This window comes from Urocampus carinirostris, chromosome 2 (assembly GCF_059441175.1).
Source record: "Urocampus carinirostris isolate Australia breed hairy pipefish chromosome 2, RoL_Ucar_1.0, whole genome shotgun sequence".
NCBI lineage: Eukaryota > Metazoa > Chordata > Actinopteri > Syngnathiformes > Syngnathidae > Urocampus > Urocampus carinirostris.
Genome location: NC_142350.1, coordinates 48129528 through 48148903, shown reverse-complemented (window position 1 = coordinate 48148903; position 19376 = coordinate 48129528). Strand labels below are relative to the sequence as shown.

At 41.0% G+C, this 19376-nt stretch overlaps 1 protein-coding gene across 4 annotated transcripts; it reads left to right on the top strand.

The window, feature by feature from the left end:
- The first annotated feature begins 400 nt into the window (after positions 1-400).
- atn1 (atrophin 1) lies at positions 401-16987 on the top strand. 4 transcript variants are annotated; one of them, XM_088326839.1, is made up of 10 exons: positions 401-588; positions 6161-6269; positions 6341-6442; positions 9697-9816; positions 9947-12657; positions 12764-12980; positions 13056-14487; positions 14613-14756; positions 14855-15035; positions 16408-16987. In XM_088326839.1, exons 2-10 carry the CDS (start codon positions 6243-6245, stop codon positions 16439-16441), a joined length of 4968 nt encoding a protein of 1655 aa, XP_088182965.1. In that variant the 5' UTR covers positions 401-588; positions 6161-6242; the 3' UTR covers positions 16442-16987. The 4 variants fall into 4 exon arrangements, 3 of the variants coding, with proteins under 3 accessions (XP_088182965.1, XP_088182964.1, XP_088182966.1); XM_088326838.1 differs by having other exon boundaries at positions 14613-14780; XR_015849527.1 differs by lacking the exon at positions 16408-16987 and having other exon boundaries at positions 14600-14780; positions 14855-15003.
- The last annotated feature ends 2389 nt before the right edge of the window (positions 16988-19376 follow it).

Below are 19376 nucleotides of genomic sequence, written 5' to 3'. Positions count from 1 at the left end.
AAGGAAATAAAAAGTAGAGAAAGAAGGAGGGATAAAGGTGCAAGAGTAAGAGGAAGGAAGGAGAGAGGGAAGAAAGGAGAGAGAGAAAATGAGAGGGACCGAATAAAGAAAGAGGGAGGGAAAATGGAGAGAAAGGAGAGAGAAAGGTTAGATAGAGAAAGAAACGAAAGAGAAAAAGAAAAAAGAGAATAGAGTGTAAAGGGGAGAAAGAAAGAAGAGAGGGAGATGAGGGAAATATACAGGAGAGAGAGAAAACGAAAAAAGAAAGAGTCCGCCTATACAGCCGTTTCGTTCGCGAACGATATATCACTAATACATAAAAAGTCGTCTTGGAGGAATAGAAGGGGGAGAGAAAAGGGGAGGGGGCGTCTAAAAAAGGGGGTGGGGTAGAAACGAGCGCACATACGCATCAATTTGTACAGTTCAGTTTTTTTCCTCCACCGAATTCAGCCGCATTGTTGCCACCGCTTCTTCTTCTTCTTCTCTCTTTTTTTGTGTCGTGCAACATGAGGTGGCGACAAAAAAGAGGGCGAGGAATAAATAAGGGGGAGTGAGGGGAGGAAAGAAGCGCATCGCTGGATATTAAAGGTAAGCACAATTAAGAGGAGGAAAGGAAGGGGGGGCGCAATATAACACATGCTTATGCTGTGTGTTTTGGAATCTACACCGCCATCATTGCACCCCCCCCCCCTTCTTCCTTTTCCATTGTGCCTTATTGTCATCGTGCACATTCCTGCAAAGCTACCCCAAAAAAAAGCAAGCCGGTGCTTGATGCAATCATTCCGCTACTGCCTTCCCTTTCATCCGTGCATGTGTTTTTCCGTATCAATGACACTGCAGTGGTATCATTTCTGTTTTTGTGTGTGCAAGTTGAGGAGCATTGCGGGCCGATGTCAGTTGCCACCTGTATCGTGCACGCCAGATTTCATCGGCTTTTTGAGATCGTGCGACGTTTACGTACCGCAACGTGCACTAATAATTCATGCACCGTCATGTCTACCGCGGCACGCTGTTTGTACACACTGCTAAAAATGACACTTTCACTCATCAGGGTACTATTTATATCTTCTCATTCAATATGCAGCTATTGGATGAATGGATGCGGCCATTTTTTGCACACAAATGAGTTGAGTAATCCCTCGTTTTTCGCAGCGGTTGCGTTCTAAAAAGAACCCCCGATAGTCAAAACTAGCAAAGAAGAAACATTTCTTTTTGTATTTATTAATTACTAGTTTTTTCAAAAGAGTATTTTCGTAGTTTTTCCCAAGTTCTATTTGTAGTGTTTGTTTAGTGTTACTGTAGGGTCAATTATTCAAATAAATGATTAATTAATTTGCATGGCTGCATGGCCGCTTTTGGTGTGTGAGTGTGTGTGTGAATGGGTAAGTGTGAAGCACATTGTAAAGCGCTTTGGGAGGTCTTCATTGACTTGAAAAGCGCTATATAAACGCAGACACTTTAACATTTAATACAGAGATATAAGTTTTATATTTATATTAAGCTCCTCCCACCTTTTGAAGCACCACATCCGTTTTTAGATTAGTATAGTAATTGATTTAAATACATAAACAATTTAAACACAGACACAAAAATATGCATGTAACATGATCGCCACAAAGTTTGTTTTTGAACAAAAATGGAAGCCAAAATTGAAGTAATGCCTATCATACGATGTGATTTCCAAAATTTATATCGCTTTTCCCAATTGAATTGGAACACAGTATCAGTATCGTCACACAGCTCCCAGTCAATGTTGAGGTCTGGTGAAAAACAACGGAGACCAGATGATGAAGGTGTCGTATCTGAGTCAGATCAGGAGGCTCTTGATACTGGTAACCATGGAATACAGTACTATCTGTTTTATGTGAGGGAGCAAACTCTTACCCCCAAAAAACAGCCTGGGGAGTGATGGGGGCCGCCATAAGAACACCACAAGAAGTGGTGCCCTGACAACCCTAGCAAGTTAAGGGATCCGTGAATCGTGATTATGTTCATAGTTTACATTGTCAGTGATGTATTTTAACCATGGCCCCACGTATTCAACAACGTAGTATCGTAAAAATTGTTTGATTATGAGATAAAATTGTATGCCTTTTCCTATGTCATCTACAACCCCAGTGGTCTAGTGGTTAGGATTCAGTGCTCTCATTGTTGTGATTTAGGTTTTATTCCCGTTGCCTCTGTTGTGCAAATGTGGTCATTAATATTTTTGGATTGATCAATCATACGGTAATATACCAGCTCAGTGGCCTTGTGGTAGGGTGCCCACACTGAGACTGGGTGGTCGCAGGTTCGACCCCCTGCCAGGTCATACATAAGACTTACAACATTGGTACCCTCCTTGCTTGGTGCTCGGCATAAGGGGTTGGATTTGGGGGATTTGGTTTACCTAATGACTCCCAAGACAGGTGTTGCGAAACATCAGTTGGGTAGAACTATCGCCGCATCATCTACTGTACAAAGTAGTATGCGTGTGTATGGAAGATGATCCCTGGTTAATCTGCGAGGTGGCCAGGGAGAAGAAGAAAAATCATACAGTAATATACTGCTATAAAAAATGTCAATCACACTCCTTACTAGTAGATGGCAGTAATACTCTGCTCATTTTCTTCTTACTGTACAGTCAATCTGCGCATTTGAGAGGGACCACATCTCATTTTATTGGGATTTTGTTGGTTTCCTTTCCCTTTTCTATAAGCCAAAAAAATAAAGCCACTGTTTTTCTTTCTGTGCGACCTGTAGGAAACATGCCTCAGCCTGGGACCGGTCTGCGGCCCAGTGGTTGCTGACCACTGCTCTATTACACATTGAAACCAATGAACAAACCCAATTTACAGGCTAAAGCATATATTTAACAGATAAAAGTGCTGTAAATGGTAGATGGTAAATGCTCTGCATTTATATAGCACTTTTCAAGTTACTGAAGACCTACCAAGAACGTTTTTTCTAAATACAAATAAATAATTTCTGCACTGTCAAATTATAATTTTAAAAATAAACTTGCTGTTGTGTTTAAATACTCCAGACACAAACCACTTTACTTCAGATTCTGTTTTGTCGCCATCATATGGACGATAGGAAAAAAAGATGCCAAACAAAAATTAAAGTACTGCACCTTATAAACCTTTTCTTTACAAATTACTTCTGTACCGTTAAATGATAATTTAAATGATAATCACAATTTAAATAATATTGCTCTACTATACTATACTATACTATTGATTGGTTATATGAAAAATGATTGATGGACCCACTTGGGCACTTGTGCAGAATAAGCAGCTTTCTATGGGAACCTGATTCAGGCAAAAAATCCAATTTGGCTCAAAAAGTGAATTATATTACGATATTATATTATCATTACATATTTACCAGTTTTGTTTGGTAGGCCTTATTAAAATGAATTAAAGATTAATTTTGAATGTTTCAAAACGATCCACTTTACTTGAAGTTATTTGAAAATGAGTTTCTCTTCCTTTGGCATGAGTAGTAGTCCAACTTTGTAGGCAATAGAAAGCATCTGCTCCTGCCTTCTTGAGCTTTTGCGGGTCCAGGGCATTTTGTTGACACAATGGCTTTTAGAGAAACTCAAAATTAAAAAAGATTTATGAACAACTAAGACTGCAACGTTATTGACACACAGGCAGAAAATGGGCGGGGCGACTGTTTAGCTAATCAGAATGCAGAACACAAGGCAGGATGAGAATCGGCAAAGTTTCGAAACAGCAAAGTAAACTGTGATACAGGGAGGGATTACTGTTAAATAAACGTGTGGAGTCCCCTAGTTATAACCTGGTTGGGTGGGTTAACCACAAATGGATTTGGTTTGTTGCGGTGGTGGGGGACAAACAGCAGGGTTGTGAGCTATTAACCTTAGTGTTTTTTCCCCACCAGTAAAACAAAAACTGAAAAAAATACTGTGGAGCAAGACATGTCAGGTATTCAAATGCTTTAAGGGACAGTGTGTATTATTTAATACCCTTTCACAGTTCCAGGATCTGTTTACCACAATGGTTGTTGGGGCACCATTTCCTGTGGTGTGTTTTGAGCAAATACCGTCGGTTTTTTAGGGTTGGGGTTTGCTGCCCCACATGAAACAGATAGTGTTGGTGTTCATTGTTACCAGTAGCAGGAGTAGTCTCCTGATCTGACTCAGCACCTTTATCATCTGGTCACCGTTGTTTTTCGGTGTGCAGCGTCATCCCGCTCTTCAGACCTGAGCCGAAGCTTGACATTTGACGGGCAGCAGCATGTGACAATACTATAGAAAGATCTGGGCGGCAGTAGCTCAGGAGGAAAACGCTTGTCTTTTGAGATCAAGAGGTTGCAGGTTTGATCCCCGGTTTCTCCGTTTGATGTGTCCTTGGGCAAGACACAGAATCCCTATTGCCTCTGATAAGTAGGTAGTTGCCTTGCTAGTGGTGTGTGAGTGTGTGAAAAGGTGAAGCACATTGTAAAGTGCTTTGGGAGCCTTTCAGTGACTTGAAACGCGCTATGTTAATGCAGACCATTTACATTTAAGTCACTGTTCTCTTTTATTAATGTTCACTATGTTTGTGTACTGTTACCCAATGCTAAATATATTCCCCCCTGGTCATCCTGAAAGGGGATTACCACTTGTGAGGGCCCTTCTCAGGGTTTCTTTTTTCCTCCCGCTGAAGTTTTGAGTTTTTCCTTGCCCGCATGTCGGTTTCGGATCAGGGGATGGTGTCATTATAACCTGTGAGGTCCTTTGAAACATTTTTGTGATTAAGGGCTATACAAATAAATTTGACTTGACTGTGAAAAAACTATTTTGTTACGATTTTTTTAGTATCGCATTGCAATACTTGTTGCTTTCATAATTGTTTCTATAATGTAAACATACAGTATTGTAAAATAATTGTTGAACAGTGTGATTAAACTAAACGATAGAGTGGTTTTAGTGTACAGTACTTGGTTTTCTTAAAAGGACGCCGAGATGTATGCAACAATCCGCAGAACTAATAGAGAAAAATATTACTCAATATTTTGAGTTTTCCATACAATTTTATGAGACATTTGTGGGTTTGATTCTATTGTTAAATGGTAAATGAGCTACATTTATATAGCGCTTTTCAAGTCACTAAAGACTGTGCTTTACAATGTGTTTCACACTTACCAATTCACACACACACTCACACACCGATAGCGGCGTCAGCCATGCAAGTCTCCTACCTGCTTATCGGGTCACTTAGGGTTCAGTGTCTTGCCCAAGGATACCTGGAACTGGGAATCAAACCTGCGACCTCTCGGTCTACGAATACAAATGAATAACATCCATTTATTGACGAAAAAACAGTACTTGAAAATACCCAAAATGATTTGCAATTTTGCCGTATTCCATAATTTTTCAAATTTTAAATGTAGATTTTTTACCAGGGTAAGGCCAAACTGCTGCGACCTGGATTCGATTCCTGTTGCACCAGGCAGCAAAGTTTGAGCTGAGAAAATGTGAGACCAGATTTTATACCGATTTCTAATAAAAAATCACGGGTGGGTGTCAAACACGAATACGCGTTATACACCATTAAATATTGTATATTTAAAAATATTTTATTTTTTCAAGATTAAAGTTTATCATACTTTGGTGGGACCAATTAAACTCTGGTGACCTGCCACAATCTTCCTATGGTATGGCAAACACTGCTCCCAAATCAACAAGATTACTGTCAAACAATAAAATAATTTTTCAATACAGTGTTTCATTGGATTTCTAATGAATCCAGAATGTACGACTTTCTTTTGTTTTTCTAATTGCATAACAGAAAATGAAAAGCTATAATTATTTTAATGTTCATTGTTTGTTAATGCAACATCCGTTGCAGCCTGGTCCTCCTTGAAAGGGGGATTGCATCATGTGTGGTCCATTCTCAAGGTTACTTTATTGTCCTCATGCTGAGGATTTTGAGTTTTTCCTTGCCTTCATGTAGGTTTTAGATCAGGGGATGGTGTAACAATAGTCTGTGGTCTGTGCAGCCCTTTGAAACCCCTGGTGATTAAGGGTGTCCCAAATAAACATGACTTGAATGACTTGACTCATAGCAATATTATCATTTTCTAAGAAATTCTCATATACGTCTCAAAAATATCACGTTTTGAGTCCAAAAACGTAATACAATTTTTTATTTGTGATCCTTTCCAGGTTTCTCTGTGCCGCATCATTGAGTCAGCAACCTATTCCGTCCCTACCATGTCTTGTGTAGTAAAATGGACACGCTAAAAACATGAAAACTCGGACGCACAAAGAATCGGTACGCACGGACGCTCACTTAAATCCGACTACGAAGCAAAATAACCACGTTCCGGTTTCCTGACTTTGCAGGCGCCCATGAGAAGTGGAAGGCGGCGAGGAGCGAGCGAGGAAAGAAGGGGTCGACGCCCGAACGGGAGCCCCACTCGACCCGAGCGCAACGAAAGGCAGACGGTATAAATGGCGTCATTGTGTTTTTTGAGTGCTGTTCTTTGATATATGTAAGGCAGAGTTCCCACAAATCCTTGGAAAGTCTTAAAAGACATGGAATTTGTTATTCTAAAAATAAGGCCTAAATTGTCATCATAATGTTTAAATCTAACTTTCCACAGTTTAAAAAATGTGAACACATTTATAAGATTTATATTTGTTCGAACTATAAAGATTAAGTAACATTTATCGATTGTCTTTTAAGAATTCGCTGATTTTCTTTCTTGGTATCTTGGCGTGATCACAATTAAGGAAATTATCAAAACGGTGATGTGGTTTCAGTCGGACCCTTTAGTGCAGAATCATGTCCTAGGTCTACCCACAATACACATAGCAACTTGGTTAGATATGTTCAGGGTTGGGTAGGGTTGCTTTAACTTGATTACTTTCAATTACTTTTGGATTACTCCAATACCAAATATGCTAATAAAAGACAAAAGAAACTAAATATGAATAAAATTATGACTCACAACACGTGGTAAGCTTTCTCTCCTGGCTTTGATCTCTTTGATCTCCGGTAAAACTAACATAAAATGCGACAGAAACAAAATGAAAATAAATCCAAACAGCTTGCCAACATCATTTTTGCCGTTCCATGTATTCCGTTACTCCCCGAGCCTGCACAAAATTTAGTCATTTTATTCACGTTTAGTTTCTTTTGTCTGTTATTAGCATATTTGGTATTGGAGTAATCCAAAAGTAATTGAAAGTAATCAAGTTAAAGTAACCCTACCCTAACCCTGGATATGTTTATTCTGGCCCATTCCTGCAAATTCTGCATTTAATGAGAAGTAGCTGTCCACCGAACCTTTGTAGCCATGGCTAAAAGCTGTGCTAGGTCATTTGATTTATTATGCGTAAAAAGTACTTGTGTTTTTGTTGTTGCTTGTTTTTTTTTGTTTCAATTGTGGGTTTTTGTCGACTTGGTCTTAAATTTTATTTCAAAAGGAGTCTTTAAAAGTCTTTAATTTAAGCTGTAGGAACCCTTTAATAATTTAGACTAGTTCCCAAATCGGGGTATTTGGAACCCAATGGTACTGAAAAGCACCTCGAAGGGTACTTGAGATTTTGAAATATATATATATATATATATATATATATATATATATATATATATAATATAAATATACATACAGACGCTTCCCTACTTATGACCATTCGACTTATGTAAAACGGTAGATACGAACAGGACCTCAAGAGGAGGACCTCTTTAGGCTCATCTTCCAAAAGTAAATTAAACTCAATTTAATTTATCTTTATGTTTATGTTTATTTTTTAGTACAAAACAATACAGGTTACTTATACAAGCCTTAAACATACTAATATAAACCTTAAACATACAAAATATAGCACTTAAGCAGCTTACAAACAAATTCAACTTACAAACCATCGTCCGGAACCTCCTTCGTTTGTAAGTAGGACGGCGTCTGAATATATTATATCAGTGTTTCCCTTAGAATTTTGTGAGACTCTGGTGGGTGGACAGTGTAGTGGGGGTCCAGGGGCATGGTCCCCTGGAAGAAAATTGTGTGCATTTCAAATTCAAACACATCAATCTACTGCATTTTTAGAGCAAAAACGAGAAGAGAGATCTATGATCAATGTGTGCCCTTCTATTCATTGTAAGTGCCAAATGTATTTTTGTAAAATTTGAAATTAACATTTGTCTCTGGTACCGTGACTGATAATAGTGTGATAAAAAAAAATGACTCATTGGTGGCCCGCCAGGATTTTCATACTATGGGAAACACTGTACATAATATTGATATATAATAATACAAATATAATATATTGTTTCCGTCATGTGACAGTTTAAATAATATAGATATATGGTACAAATATCATAAAAAGCTGCAAAATCTTTGCCCATTTCAAAATAATTTGACTCATTCTGAGTATACTTTTACATAATCTACCATTTTTCCTAATCATATTTGTCAGAAAGGACTCTAGCCACCTCCCACTAGGGGGATATGGCTGTGGTATATATATATATATATATATATATATATATAAATATATATCAAAAAATAATTCTTAACATTGTTTTTTTTTTTTTTTTAATTGACTAGATTTTCTAAATCTTATTTTCCCTGTAAAGAAAATATAAATTTTGTTTTTAATCATACAATTAATTTACATTTTAAAGATTTTTATTATTATTCTACTACTACATTTTTGAAATGTGATTTTTCATCGTTAAAAAATTAATTTGCGAAGTTTTTTGAAGTTGGATTTTTAGATTATTTTAAGATGGATTTATTCATTCCATCCACTTTTATTGATTTATGTTTTTAATTAAAATGTCAAAAATAATTAGAATGGAAGTTGGATTTTTAGACATTTTTATTCGTCCGTCTATCTATTTTAGTTTTCAATATGATCAAAATAGAAATGGGACTTGTAGAAAATGCAATTTTGTTTATTTTATATTTTAAATATAAATACAGTAGAAGTGGGGTTTTTTAGAAAGTATTGTTTATTAATTAGTTTATTCATTTATTTTTGTTTGTAATACAAATGCAATTAAAGACGGGCTCTTTAACTAGCTCTTTTTTTTGGATTTATTATATAATGATAATAGAGTGGGATTTTTAGAAGTTGTTATTGATTAACTAGTTCATTTATATATTTTTGTTTGTAATACAAAAAATAGCTCTTTGGTTTTGAAATATAATACGAATGTAAATGGGACTTAGACATTTTTGTGTATTCATTTAAATAGTTATTTTATTTTTTAATAGAGTAAAAATGAAAGTGGGAGTTTGGGATTTTTTTAAATTCTTTTATGTAATGTTTAAATTATATTTAGAATGGAAGTTAGACTTATAGGATTATTTGAAATTATTTATTTATGTTGTTGATATAGTTAAAAATGGAAGTGGAACTTTTAGAAATTGTTATTTATTTCTTTTTTTAGTTGCTGTTATAACTTTTGGGGGGTGGAGCAGTGCACAATAGCATAGATCCTCAGTGAAGCACTGGGAAGGGGTATAGTGGGGGGAGAACTTGAAAGAAAAAAATACTTCACCATGGGTAGATCATTTATAAACATAAGACGTCTGAGATGATAGAATAGAATCCTCTTCTATTCTATTCTATTCTAGATCATTTATAAACATAAGACGTCTGAGATGATGCATGTTCGACATCCAGGCAGCGGTGCGAAAGGTATTCAAACGCATCACGGAAGAATTTAAAGTATTGTATCGTTGTAGCCAAGAGGTGGCGGTGAGGAATTGGCCGGGAATCGCTTCAGTCGCAGATCACAAGGCCATGATTCATCCGAGAGCGAGGGGGAGGAACTTGTGTCTCCTGCAAAAAGGCAGAAAGTTCAGGTTTGTCTTACATTTCAACAGCCCGTATATAAACCTGGAACTAATAGTTTTGCCATGCAGAAATCCCCTCTGGCAATAGATCTTTGCGCAACATTTTTTCCTCCATCCACAAATAATATTTTCTCGCCAGGAATCGGCAGCCACCCCGAACCCTCCAACATCAACACACACCGCTGACAGCTTGGCTCCAGCCACAGTCCCGCCTCCAACATCCACGGCCAGCCAATCCCGCGAGAGCGATAACGAAGACGGCCAATCCCAGGGCAGTCGGAGTTCGGTTGTCGGGAGCCTCGCCAATAGCAGCAGCAGCGTGAGCAGCGGGCGGGACATTGACCAGGACAATCGTTCCTCGTCCCCGAGCCTCTCGGCTTCCCCCCTGGGGAGCTTGGACTCTGATTCCGAGGGCCCCGATTCACCAAAGCAAGGAGAGCTGGGGAAAAGTAAAGAAGCGGGAAGCGTGTCTTCAGAGGACAGGAGGACGCGAAGGGTGGAGGATCCCTGCGGAGATGAACAAAAGACGGATGCAGATGTACGGATCGAGGACTGTGCACTTAAGCCTATCCATCCTTGCCCCTCCTCTGGTCTCAATTCCTCGGTTCGTTCCGCCGGGGATTCTTCTTCCAATGACAGCACTGGTGGGAGGAAGTCGTATTTCTCCCAGGACTCTAAACTAATGTCCAAAGTGGAGTATGGTGGACCAACAGGCCCTGATCCATTGCCTAGTGGCAACAGAATCAATCCCAAAGCCAACACACAATGTGTGACAAAGACATCTGCCCCAGGTGGAGATTTTTCCCATAACAGCCCTGGCGTTCCCCACTCTTTGCCCTTGCCTCTCCCCCCTCCACCTGCTCTAAAACCGCTGGAGCTCGGGGGACAAAACGTCACCCCCGAGGTTAAAATAGAAAGAGACAAAATGGAAAAGGCAGAAAAGCACCTGGACAAGCCCCAACCCACACCCCTCTCTCTGTTACAAACTGGGCCGCAGCCACATTCCCAATCGCAAACCCAAACCAACACTCACCCCCATCATTACAGCTCACCCAGCTGGCAGGGTGGCGCGGGAGCAGCTTGCCAGGGTAGTTGGGGCTACAACCGTTACCCTGGCAACCACCATGCACACCAGCATCAGCCTCCGGTGCAGCAACAGCAACTTCCCTCTGTTTACAACCCACCTTCAGCCCGACACTCTTACCTACCACATCCTCACCCCCACAGGGAGTACCTTCCGAGGTATCCCGGGGGTGACCGAGAGAGGGGTCCTGCGGGAGACAGAGAAAGGGGAGTGAGGAGTGAGAGTGTTGGAAGGGAGCTTAACAGGGAGTTTTCTGCTCCCATAGGCAACAATGGCAACACGATCACTGGTGGTAACAATGGCGGTCCAAATAACATCCAGAGTAGAGACTTTTCAGGTCTGGGTCAAAACCGAGACTTCCAAGGTTCTGGAAGGGATGGACCTACTATCATTGGTTCCGATAGAAAAGACTTTGTTCCCTCTTTTCGGGACAGGGAACAAGAGAGGGAACATGATGCAGGAAAAGAGTTTTCCATGCCGAACCAGAGTAGGGAATTTGGTCCTAACGGAGCTGGAGGGGGCCATCTGAAAGACAAAGACAGGAGCAGATGGGGGGAGTTCAGCGGCCAAGCGAGAGACGTTGGCGGAAACTGTATCCCAAACTCAATCTCTCAAGGGAACCATCCAACATTGAATAGTGGAATAGGTCAAAACCCGATGCTAAGCCGAGACCCACCGGTATCACTCCAAAACAACAATAACCATCCGTCTCATTTGTCCCTGCCCCCACACTCACATCCCACAAACTTAGCCAGTCGGGAGTTTCCTCCTCCCATAGACCAGACGCAAACCCCTTCCTCTGGCAGTGACCCTTTTCACAGGGAGTATTCTCCCACCGGTGGGAAGGATTTCAGTGCAGGAGGACCTCCCTTTACTGGAACTAATAGAGATTATCTCAGCCCACCTGGTGTTGCCTCTAATCTTGTAAGGGAGTTGTCAGGGCCTGGTGGAATCCAAAACCCTTCTCAACCTTCTCATCTGCACTACCAGTCGGGACAAAAAGACAGAGAGAGGGAGTCAAGCCTGCGAGAGTCTACTTTATACCAAAATCGCGGCGGTCCAAACCAACCTCCTGCTCTTTCTCCTTCCTCCTCGACCGGTCACGTATATCCTCCAAACGCTAGCTATCCCCCTCCTCTACAACAACCTCCTAATACCCAATCACAATCTTCTCATAATCAGCAACTCCCACCAGGTATAGCACCCAATGTTCGCCCCCCACTCTACCAGTCGAGCCAGACTCCTCCAGCACATGTATCACCGCTACCAAGCCCATCTACCAATCAGATTGGAGGATTTTCGTCTTTCCCACCAGGACCTTCATCCACGCCCAACATGCCACTTCCTGGGCCTGGAGTTTCATCCAGCTGTTCACCTGGATGTCGCCCTTCTCCTTTGCACAGCACCTTGAACAGCCACTCGGCCTTCAGTGGAACATACCACTCGAATGGGAATGGCGGCAATAGCTTAGCTAACAGCAATAGCAATAGTGGCACACCCACTACGGGCAATACCAAATCCCATTCACCTCTGAATGTCTCTAAGGGGCCCCCGCCTCTCACAAACAGCTCGACAACATCTGCCCCTAACTCAGCACATCACGGTGGAGACGGCCTTTCAGATTCTGGCCCACCTCTGGCACCTGTCATTAAAGAAGAACCTCTAGAAGACCGAGAGGAGAATGAAAGTCCACCGGCAGTGCTAAGAAGTCCTTCTCCTGAACCTAAACCTGTCGACATTCCCATCCACGCCAGCCAGTCAGCAAGGTAATGACCGAGTCATTGAAATAAATCTGTTTCGGTTTTTCAAAAAGAATTAGAATTCTTGAAGTATTGACTCCTGATGAACTGCATCGCTGTGTCCCTTGTCCAGGTTTCACAAAGTCCTCGACCGTGGTAGCGGCAACTCCTGTGCTCGAAGCGATATTCTCTTTGTTCCTCTAGATGGCTCCAAATTGTGGAAAAAGAGGAATGAGGTGATAGAAAGAGCTCGGAGAGAGGTTGAGCAACGTGCCAGAGATTTACGAGAAAAAGAGAGGGAACGTGAACGGGAGCGCGAGAGGGAGCGGGAGCTGGATCGCCATCTACAGGTAAGCGCAAAAATTGAATGGCTTTGTTTAAGTAGTGAAGAAAATAATCTAAATCTTGCGTTGTTATCTCACCAGCAACAAAAAGATGCCAATGCAGCAGCTCGCCAGGGGTCATCTCTTTTCTTCCCCTCTTCGTCCTCAATTATACTGGATCCCGGATCCTCTTCCTCCTGCCCCGGCAACCCAGGCTCCCACCACTCGCATCACGTTCAGCATCACCCCTCACATCCACATGCGCACCTTCCTCCAACACACCACCTCCACCCTAACCTCTCTCACTCAATCCCCCACTCTCTTCTCCTTCCGTCTATGGCTGGTGCGTCAGCGGTAGTTGGCGGTCATCAGGCTGCACTGGGAATCGGTATAGGAGGACCTTATCTCGGTCCTGATACCCCAGCTCTAAGAACCCTAAGCGAATACGCTCGCCCTCATGCGATGTCGCCCCTCGGGGCAGCTGGTCGGACAGCGCACCACCCGCAAATGCATCATGGTCATCCTCACGTGCATCCTTCTTTCTACCTTCCACAGTTCCAAAATCATGCGATAGGCCATCCACATCACCTCCCTACAGATGCTGCAACGGCTGCAGCTATCTTGGGATTTCTATACGGTGGTAGCCTGGAAGGGGGCCCAGGTCTTGGGGGCCACCCTGGCATCGGAGGAGGACCAGTCCCTGGGGGAATCGGGTCTTCAGGTTTAGGAGGGGTTGGCTATCCCCACGCGGTCGCTGCTCACAGAGATCGCATGAAGCAGGGGTTTGAGTTTAAGAGCGATGAACGGGTTTATCCACCAGGGTCTATCCATGACCATGCAGCACTTGCCCTAGCTCACTCTCATTCCCATGCTAACGCCCACACGCATGCACATGCACATGCCCACTCACTGCTCCTCGGGGGAGGTGGGGCAGGAGCTAATGACGTCTCACTCTACTGCACCCCTCCTCCCCCGGCTCCAACTGGACCACCGCACCTTCAGAATCCGACACTGGCCCCGGTAACCCGACCTCCGAACCCCCCTGCGCCGCAATCCTTGTCCAACCCTCCTCCATCATCGCTACTACCACCTTCACACCCTCCTCACCCTTCATCTGCGCCACCGCTCACCACCCAACCCCCTGCCGCACCTCCGGCGGCTCCACCTCCTCCTCCGGCGACTGCCAACTCCACCCAGATTCATCACCCAGTCCCAAACTCTACTTTTCCCACTCCCTCTAATCAATCAACTACTTCTGAGGCTTACCCCCCACCTGCTCGGTCACCGGGGTCTTTTGAGAGGGATCGCGGCGGGGAGCGGGAAAGAGAACGGGACGGAGCAACTTTACCGGCTGTTGCTGAGAGGGAACGTGAAAGAGAGAGAGAGAGAGAAAGAGGGGGGAGTAGAGGAGGCAATGCAAACGAAGGAGGAACAGGGGGAGGAAACGGGGGAGTCCAGATGCTGAACGTGACACCCCACCATCACCAGCATTCCCATATTCACTCACACCTGCACCTGCACCAACAAGACACAGGTACCCACTGCGACTAACTATGCTACCTCGTTCCGAGATCTCAAATCTTCAGTGCTCAGATTTTGCAGTCCCTTTGGCTCCTATTAAATATCTCCTTTATTTCCTATTACATTATTGGCATCTAGCGGCGGGCGGGGTTCACCCCCTGATGGACCCGCTGGCGTCAGGGTCTCCTTTGGCGCGGCTTCCCTACCCGGGGTCGACGATCGGCGCCCCCATCCTGGCTCACCCCCTCACTGACAGCGAAGTGCTCCGCCAACAGCTGTTCGGTGAGGAGAAGACTCCTCGTCCATGTACTCGCTCTTTTTTTACTCAAAATTGTTAAGGAATATTTGGGCAGGGATGCTAACGGTTTGACTTCGCCCAGGTGCTCCTTTCCGTGACATGCCCCAACCGTCCTCCCTCACTGGTCCGATGTCGGCGGCCCATCAGCTCCAGGCCATGCAGCAGGCCCAAAACGCAGAGCTGCAAATCCAGAGACTGGCCCTGGAACAGCAGTGGATTCACCACCATCATCACCACTCCCTCACCCAGGACGAGTACTACAGGTAGGCTGTTTGGCCTACAAGTCACCACATACAGCAGAAGTGTCAGCGTCAAATGACCATTTTAGACATTGCGCCATTGTTGTGTTGCGCTACTTTTCGTTGCACCAATATTTACAACTAAGGCCATTTTCTAAGGACTACGTTGTCATTCCTTTTACTATTTACCCAGACAGTCTTTTATCTTATTTTTTTGGTGCGACGTGACTTAAGTTGATCAAGTGGAGTAGCGGGTGGATGCAGAAAGAAAAAACCTCAAAGTTTGTGAGGTTCTACGTTGGTAAATTAAAGTATTTAAGCAATTTAAGCAACAGTTGATCAGTCGATAAATACCGCCGACGACATGTGCTTGAATCGAACCTGGATTGCGGCAGTGGGAGCACTGCTGATGACATTAGAAAAGGCATTAGATTTTATCTGATCATCACACTATTTTTACTCATAGTATCACGTTATTTTGCCTTTGTTATCTTAAAGCCGCAAGTAATTGGTTAATCGTTGGACTATGTTGTTTTGGCTGAACTAATTCCCATAATGCTCCATGGCAACGTTGTACAACGTCGCTCTGTTATTCATACTGTTGTTACTTACGAGCGTAAGTTGAATTTGTTCGTAAGTTGCTCCAGTGCTATATTTTGTATGTTTAAGGTTTTTATAAGTATGTTTAAGGCTTGTATAAGTAACCTGTACTGTTTTGTACTAAAAAGTCAACATTTCATAAAATAATAAGATTTTTAAAGATGAATGAAGTTGAGTTTAACTTACTTTTGGAAGATGAGCTATAAGAGGTCCTCCTCCGTGGTAGAGAGTGGCGAAAAAAAGTGATCCAACCATTTTCTCAACCGCATCAAGCTTTCTTATTCCACTTTCATTTCAAAAGAAACGGCTCGCCTCGTCTCCACTTTACACCAACCATATTGAATGGATGCACGAGATATTAAACAATAAAAATGTCAAAGTTCTAAGCGCGCTTAAGATACAGTATAGAATTTTTACACATGAACTAGGAAGAAGCCGGATTTCTTCTTTGGGGTGGATGCTGGGTGACCTCTCACAGCGCCACGGGGCGGAATGCAGCACTACAGTAATGTCCTGTACTCGGAAAAAGGTGTACACAATACAAAATATAACTTACAGCAATGTTTGTATATTTTTCGACATCCTGAAAAAATTGATTGTATCTGCCGGAATTCGTAAGTCGAATGTACGTAAGAAAGGGAGCGTCTGTATACACAAATAGAGTAAACATTTCTATAAAGAATCACCCAAAAGTGAAAATCTCGTCAGACGGGGACACCGTATCCCGGAGCCTCGTATGCTAAACTGTGAAATTCCCAACTTTACCCTTAATCTCTTTTCCTTTTTGACCTTGCAGTCACCTAAAGAAAGAGAACGACAAAACCTTGTGAGGGAAGGGCCCGGCAAGGACGGAGAACGTGCCCAAACTGCAAACTCTACAAAGGAAGATGAAAAAGCACTAAAAACAAAGACTGACGACACGAAGTCCCGGACTTTTTCCCCGCGTAGTGCTCTTGGACTTAAGCTTTCTTTTTTATTGTGCTCGGAATGGATTAAGAAGTGGGCAGCAATAGAAAGAGGAAGCGGTAAATGTAAAATACGGAATGTCTTTTGAAATTTGTCGCATGTAGCTTTAGGAATTGACTCCCAACTTTTGGTTATTCATTTCAATAATATCGAAAAAAAAATCCCTCGTTTGTAACTGAGGGTTCTATATGCATGAAGTCACCCTTTTGATGTTTTCTTTACGACAATATTGTTATTATTATGTGGTCTGATTGTTGATAAGGATATAATTATATATACAGTACATATTATTTGTATTATTTTTTTACATTTTCATGGTATGACTGTCAGTCTTGATTTTTATTTGAAATTGACCTTGTGAAACAAGATGCAAAAAAAAAAAACGGGGAATAAATTATCTCTTTTTGCTATTTTCTTTGTCGGATGGATTTCTTTCTTACCCAGAAAAACTGGTTTCAAAGATGTTCAAATTAAATGACTTTTGGGGGACATATTTAATTTTAGGTTTAATATTTTTTTTAGCCTTTTTTATTTTCACTCTTGTTCTTTTAATTGCATTTACCTGTTTCTTTTGGCATTTATTTTTTTCTATTTATTTTCTATTTCTCAATTTTGTTTTTGATTTAATTAGCATTTTACACATTATTTTTTATTTTATTATTTTCTTTAATTGCATTATGTGTTTATTCTTGCATTTATTTATTATTTACATTTTTGATTGCAATATTTATTTTTACATGTATTAATTTATTCATATATTGTTTATTTTAATTCATTCAAATTAAATTTCAGAATTTATATTTCATAATGTTTTTACTTTTATCTTTAATTAAATGTATTTATTTATTTTTGTATTTATCATTTTAGTTTTCTCTTTTTTAATGCTTTACTTTTTTACATGTATTAATTTAAATATCTTTTGTTTTTATTTAAATCGTTTCATATTTTATTTCACATTTAATATTTCACATCCAGTGTTATTTTCACTTTTATTTATTTATTTTTATATCCATTTTGGTATTTTATATTTTCATTTATTCATCTTTATTTTCAGAATTAATATCTCTTCACCGTACTTTATTTTCACTTTTATTTATTTATCTGCGTTCATTGATTTGTTCTTGCGTTTATTCATCTCAACATTTATTTTTATATTTTACATTTGTTTTTTATTGTTGTATTTTTTTTTTTACATTTTTCCATTGTTATTGTTTTTATCTCAATTCATTCATATTTAATTTCAAAATTGCTATCCTATTCACGCTTCATGGTACAGATACAGCACCCTCAACATGTGGCCGCCGTTGTTTTTTGGTGTAAAGCGTCATCCCGCTCTATAGAGATGAGCTGGACCCGGACTGCAAGACACTTTGAGCAATGTGGATTTTTTTTTTGTAAACTACATTTAATTATTTTTAGGGTTTTAGTACCTGGTTTTAAAAACGATAGTGAAACTAGTTATAAAAATACAAAAAATATTCAACTATTTAAAAACAATCTGTTTTGTAGACAGACAAAAAAATCTGATTTTAAAAATAATGGCTATCTTATTATTGTAATTATTTTGTAAAGGGACAGTGTGTATTCTATTTTCACCTTCTTTCATACATTAATTTATTTATCCATTTTTATTTTAGGGAGTCCTGGCACAAATCCAAGGCCTATAAGCCAGCATTTTTTCCCTTTTATACAAGTCACTCATGCACAAAGCATATCAAATTCCTCATGCGCCTCCCCCTCTCCCCTTCTGAACTCCTTTTGCCTCCCCCATCCTTTTCTTGGCGAGTGTGGCTAATAGGAGACACATGGCACTTGAGTTTCTCCCCTATACACTTGGCATTCTTCAGGGAACTATTACAAAAAAATAATAAAGTGTGTTGTAATAGAACAAGGCGGAGTTTGAATTACGGTGATTTCTCCAGGCCAGAGAAGCTGCCTTGGAATTGGACACGGATGGCTGATCGAGGCTTTCGCACATTGCAGAAGAAACGATCGTGATCATACCATAGAGAAAAGCAATGCGATCCAATATTAGATGATGACAGATAGGCTCATCTTAGGCTAGCGTGTCATTAAAAGTCACCTTGACGAAAGTGTGTCAGCGTAACGTCTGAGGATAGTATTGGCCTCTATTTGATGACATCACATCTTCTGGGGATATTCTTAGCACTTCAATATTCCTTTGTAAGGAAGGGGAAGTGTGTGGAATTGAATAATAGACCTATCTATGAGTGTTTCTTCTGCTAAATGTCTTATAATAATATAATAACAATATATTGTCACACAAGGGCATACCCTGTATTTTGGTTCATTAGATCCATAAAAATCCAAACCCTGTTTAAGGAATGAATCTTACATTACATTACATTAAATTACATTTTCAAATCTGATTATATCGGTGGTTCTCAAATAGTGGGGAGCCCCCCACCTCCACTACACTAAGGCTCAGTGGTGGTCACATTGAGTGTTTTGTTGATATTTATTCTCCGCGAGGTGCATTAGAAGACAGAGTAGAAGCATTAAGTTTGAAATGTAGACACAAAGTGTAGCAGACCCTCAAGTAACCCCATGGAAAAAAATGGAGACAGGCGAGAAGAAACGGGGTAAAGAGACAGACAAAAGTCTCCTCCCTAAAGCTAGGATGAGGAAGTTTGTTAAACTGTACGTAGCACTTCACTGCCACCACGGAGGGAGATGAGCAAAGACCCTAGCTTCCCTAGCAGCCCTCAAGTCAATTGAGTTTGAGAATCCTGCTTTAGAGCAATTTGATGCAAATATATCAGTTGTCTCTAAAGTAGT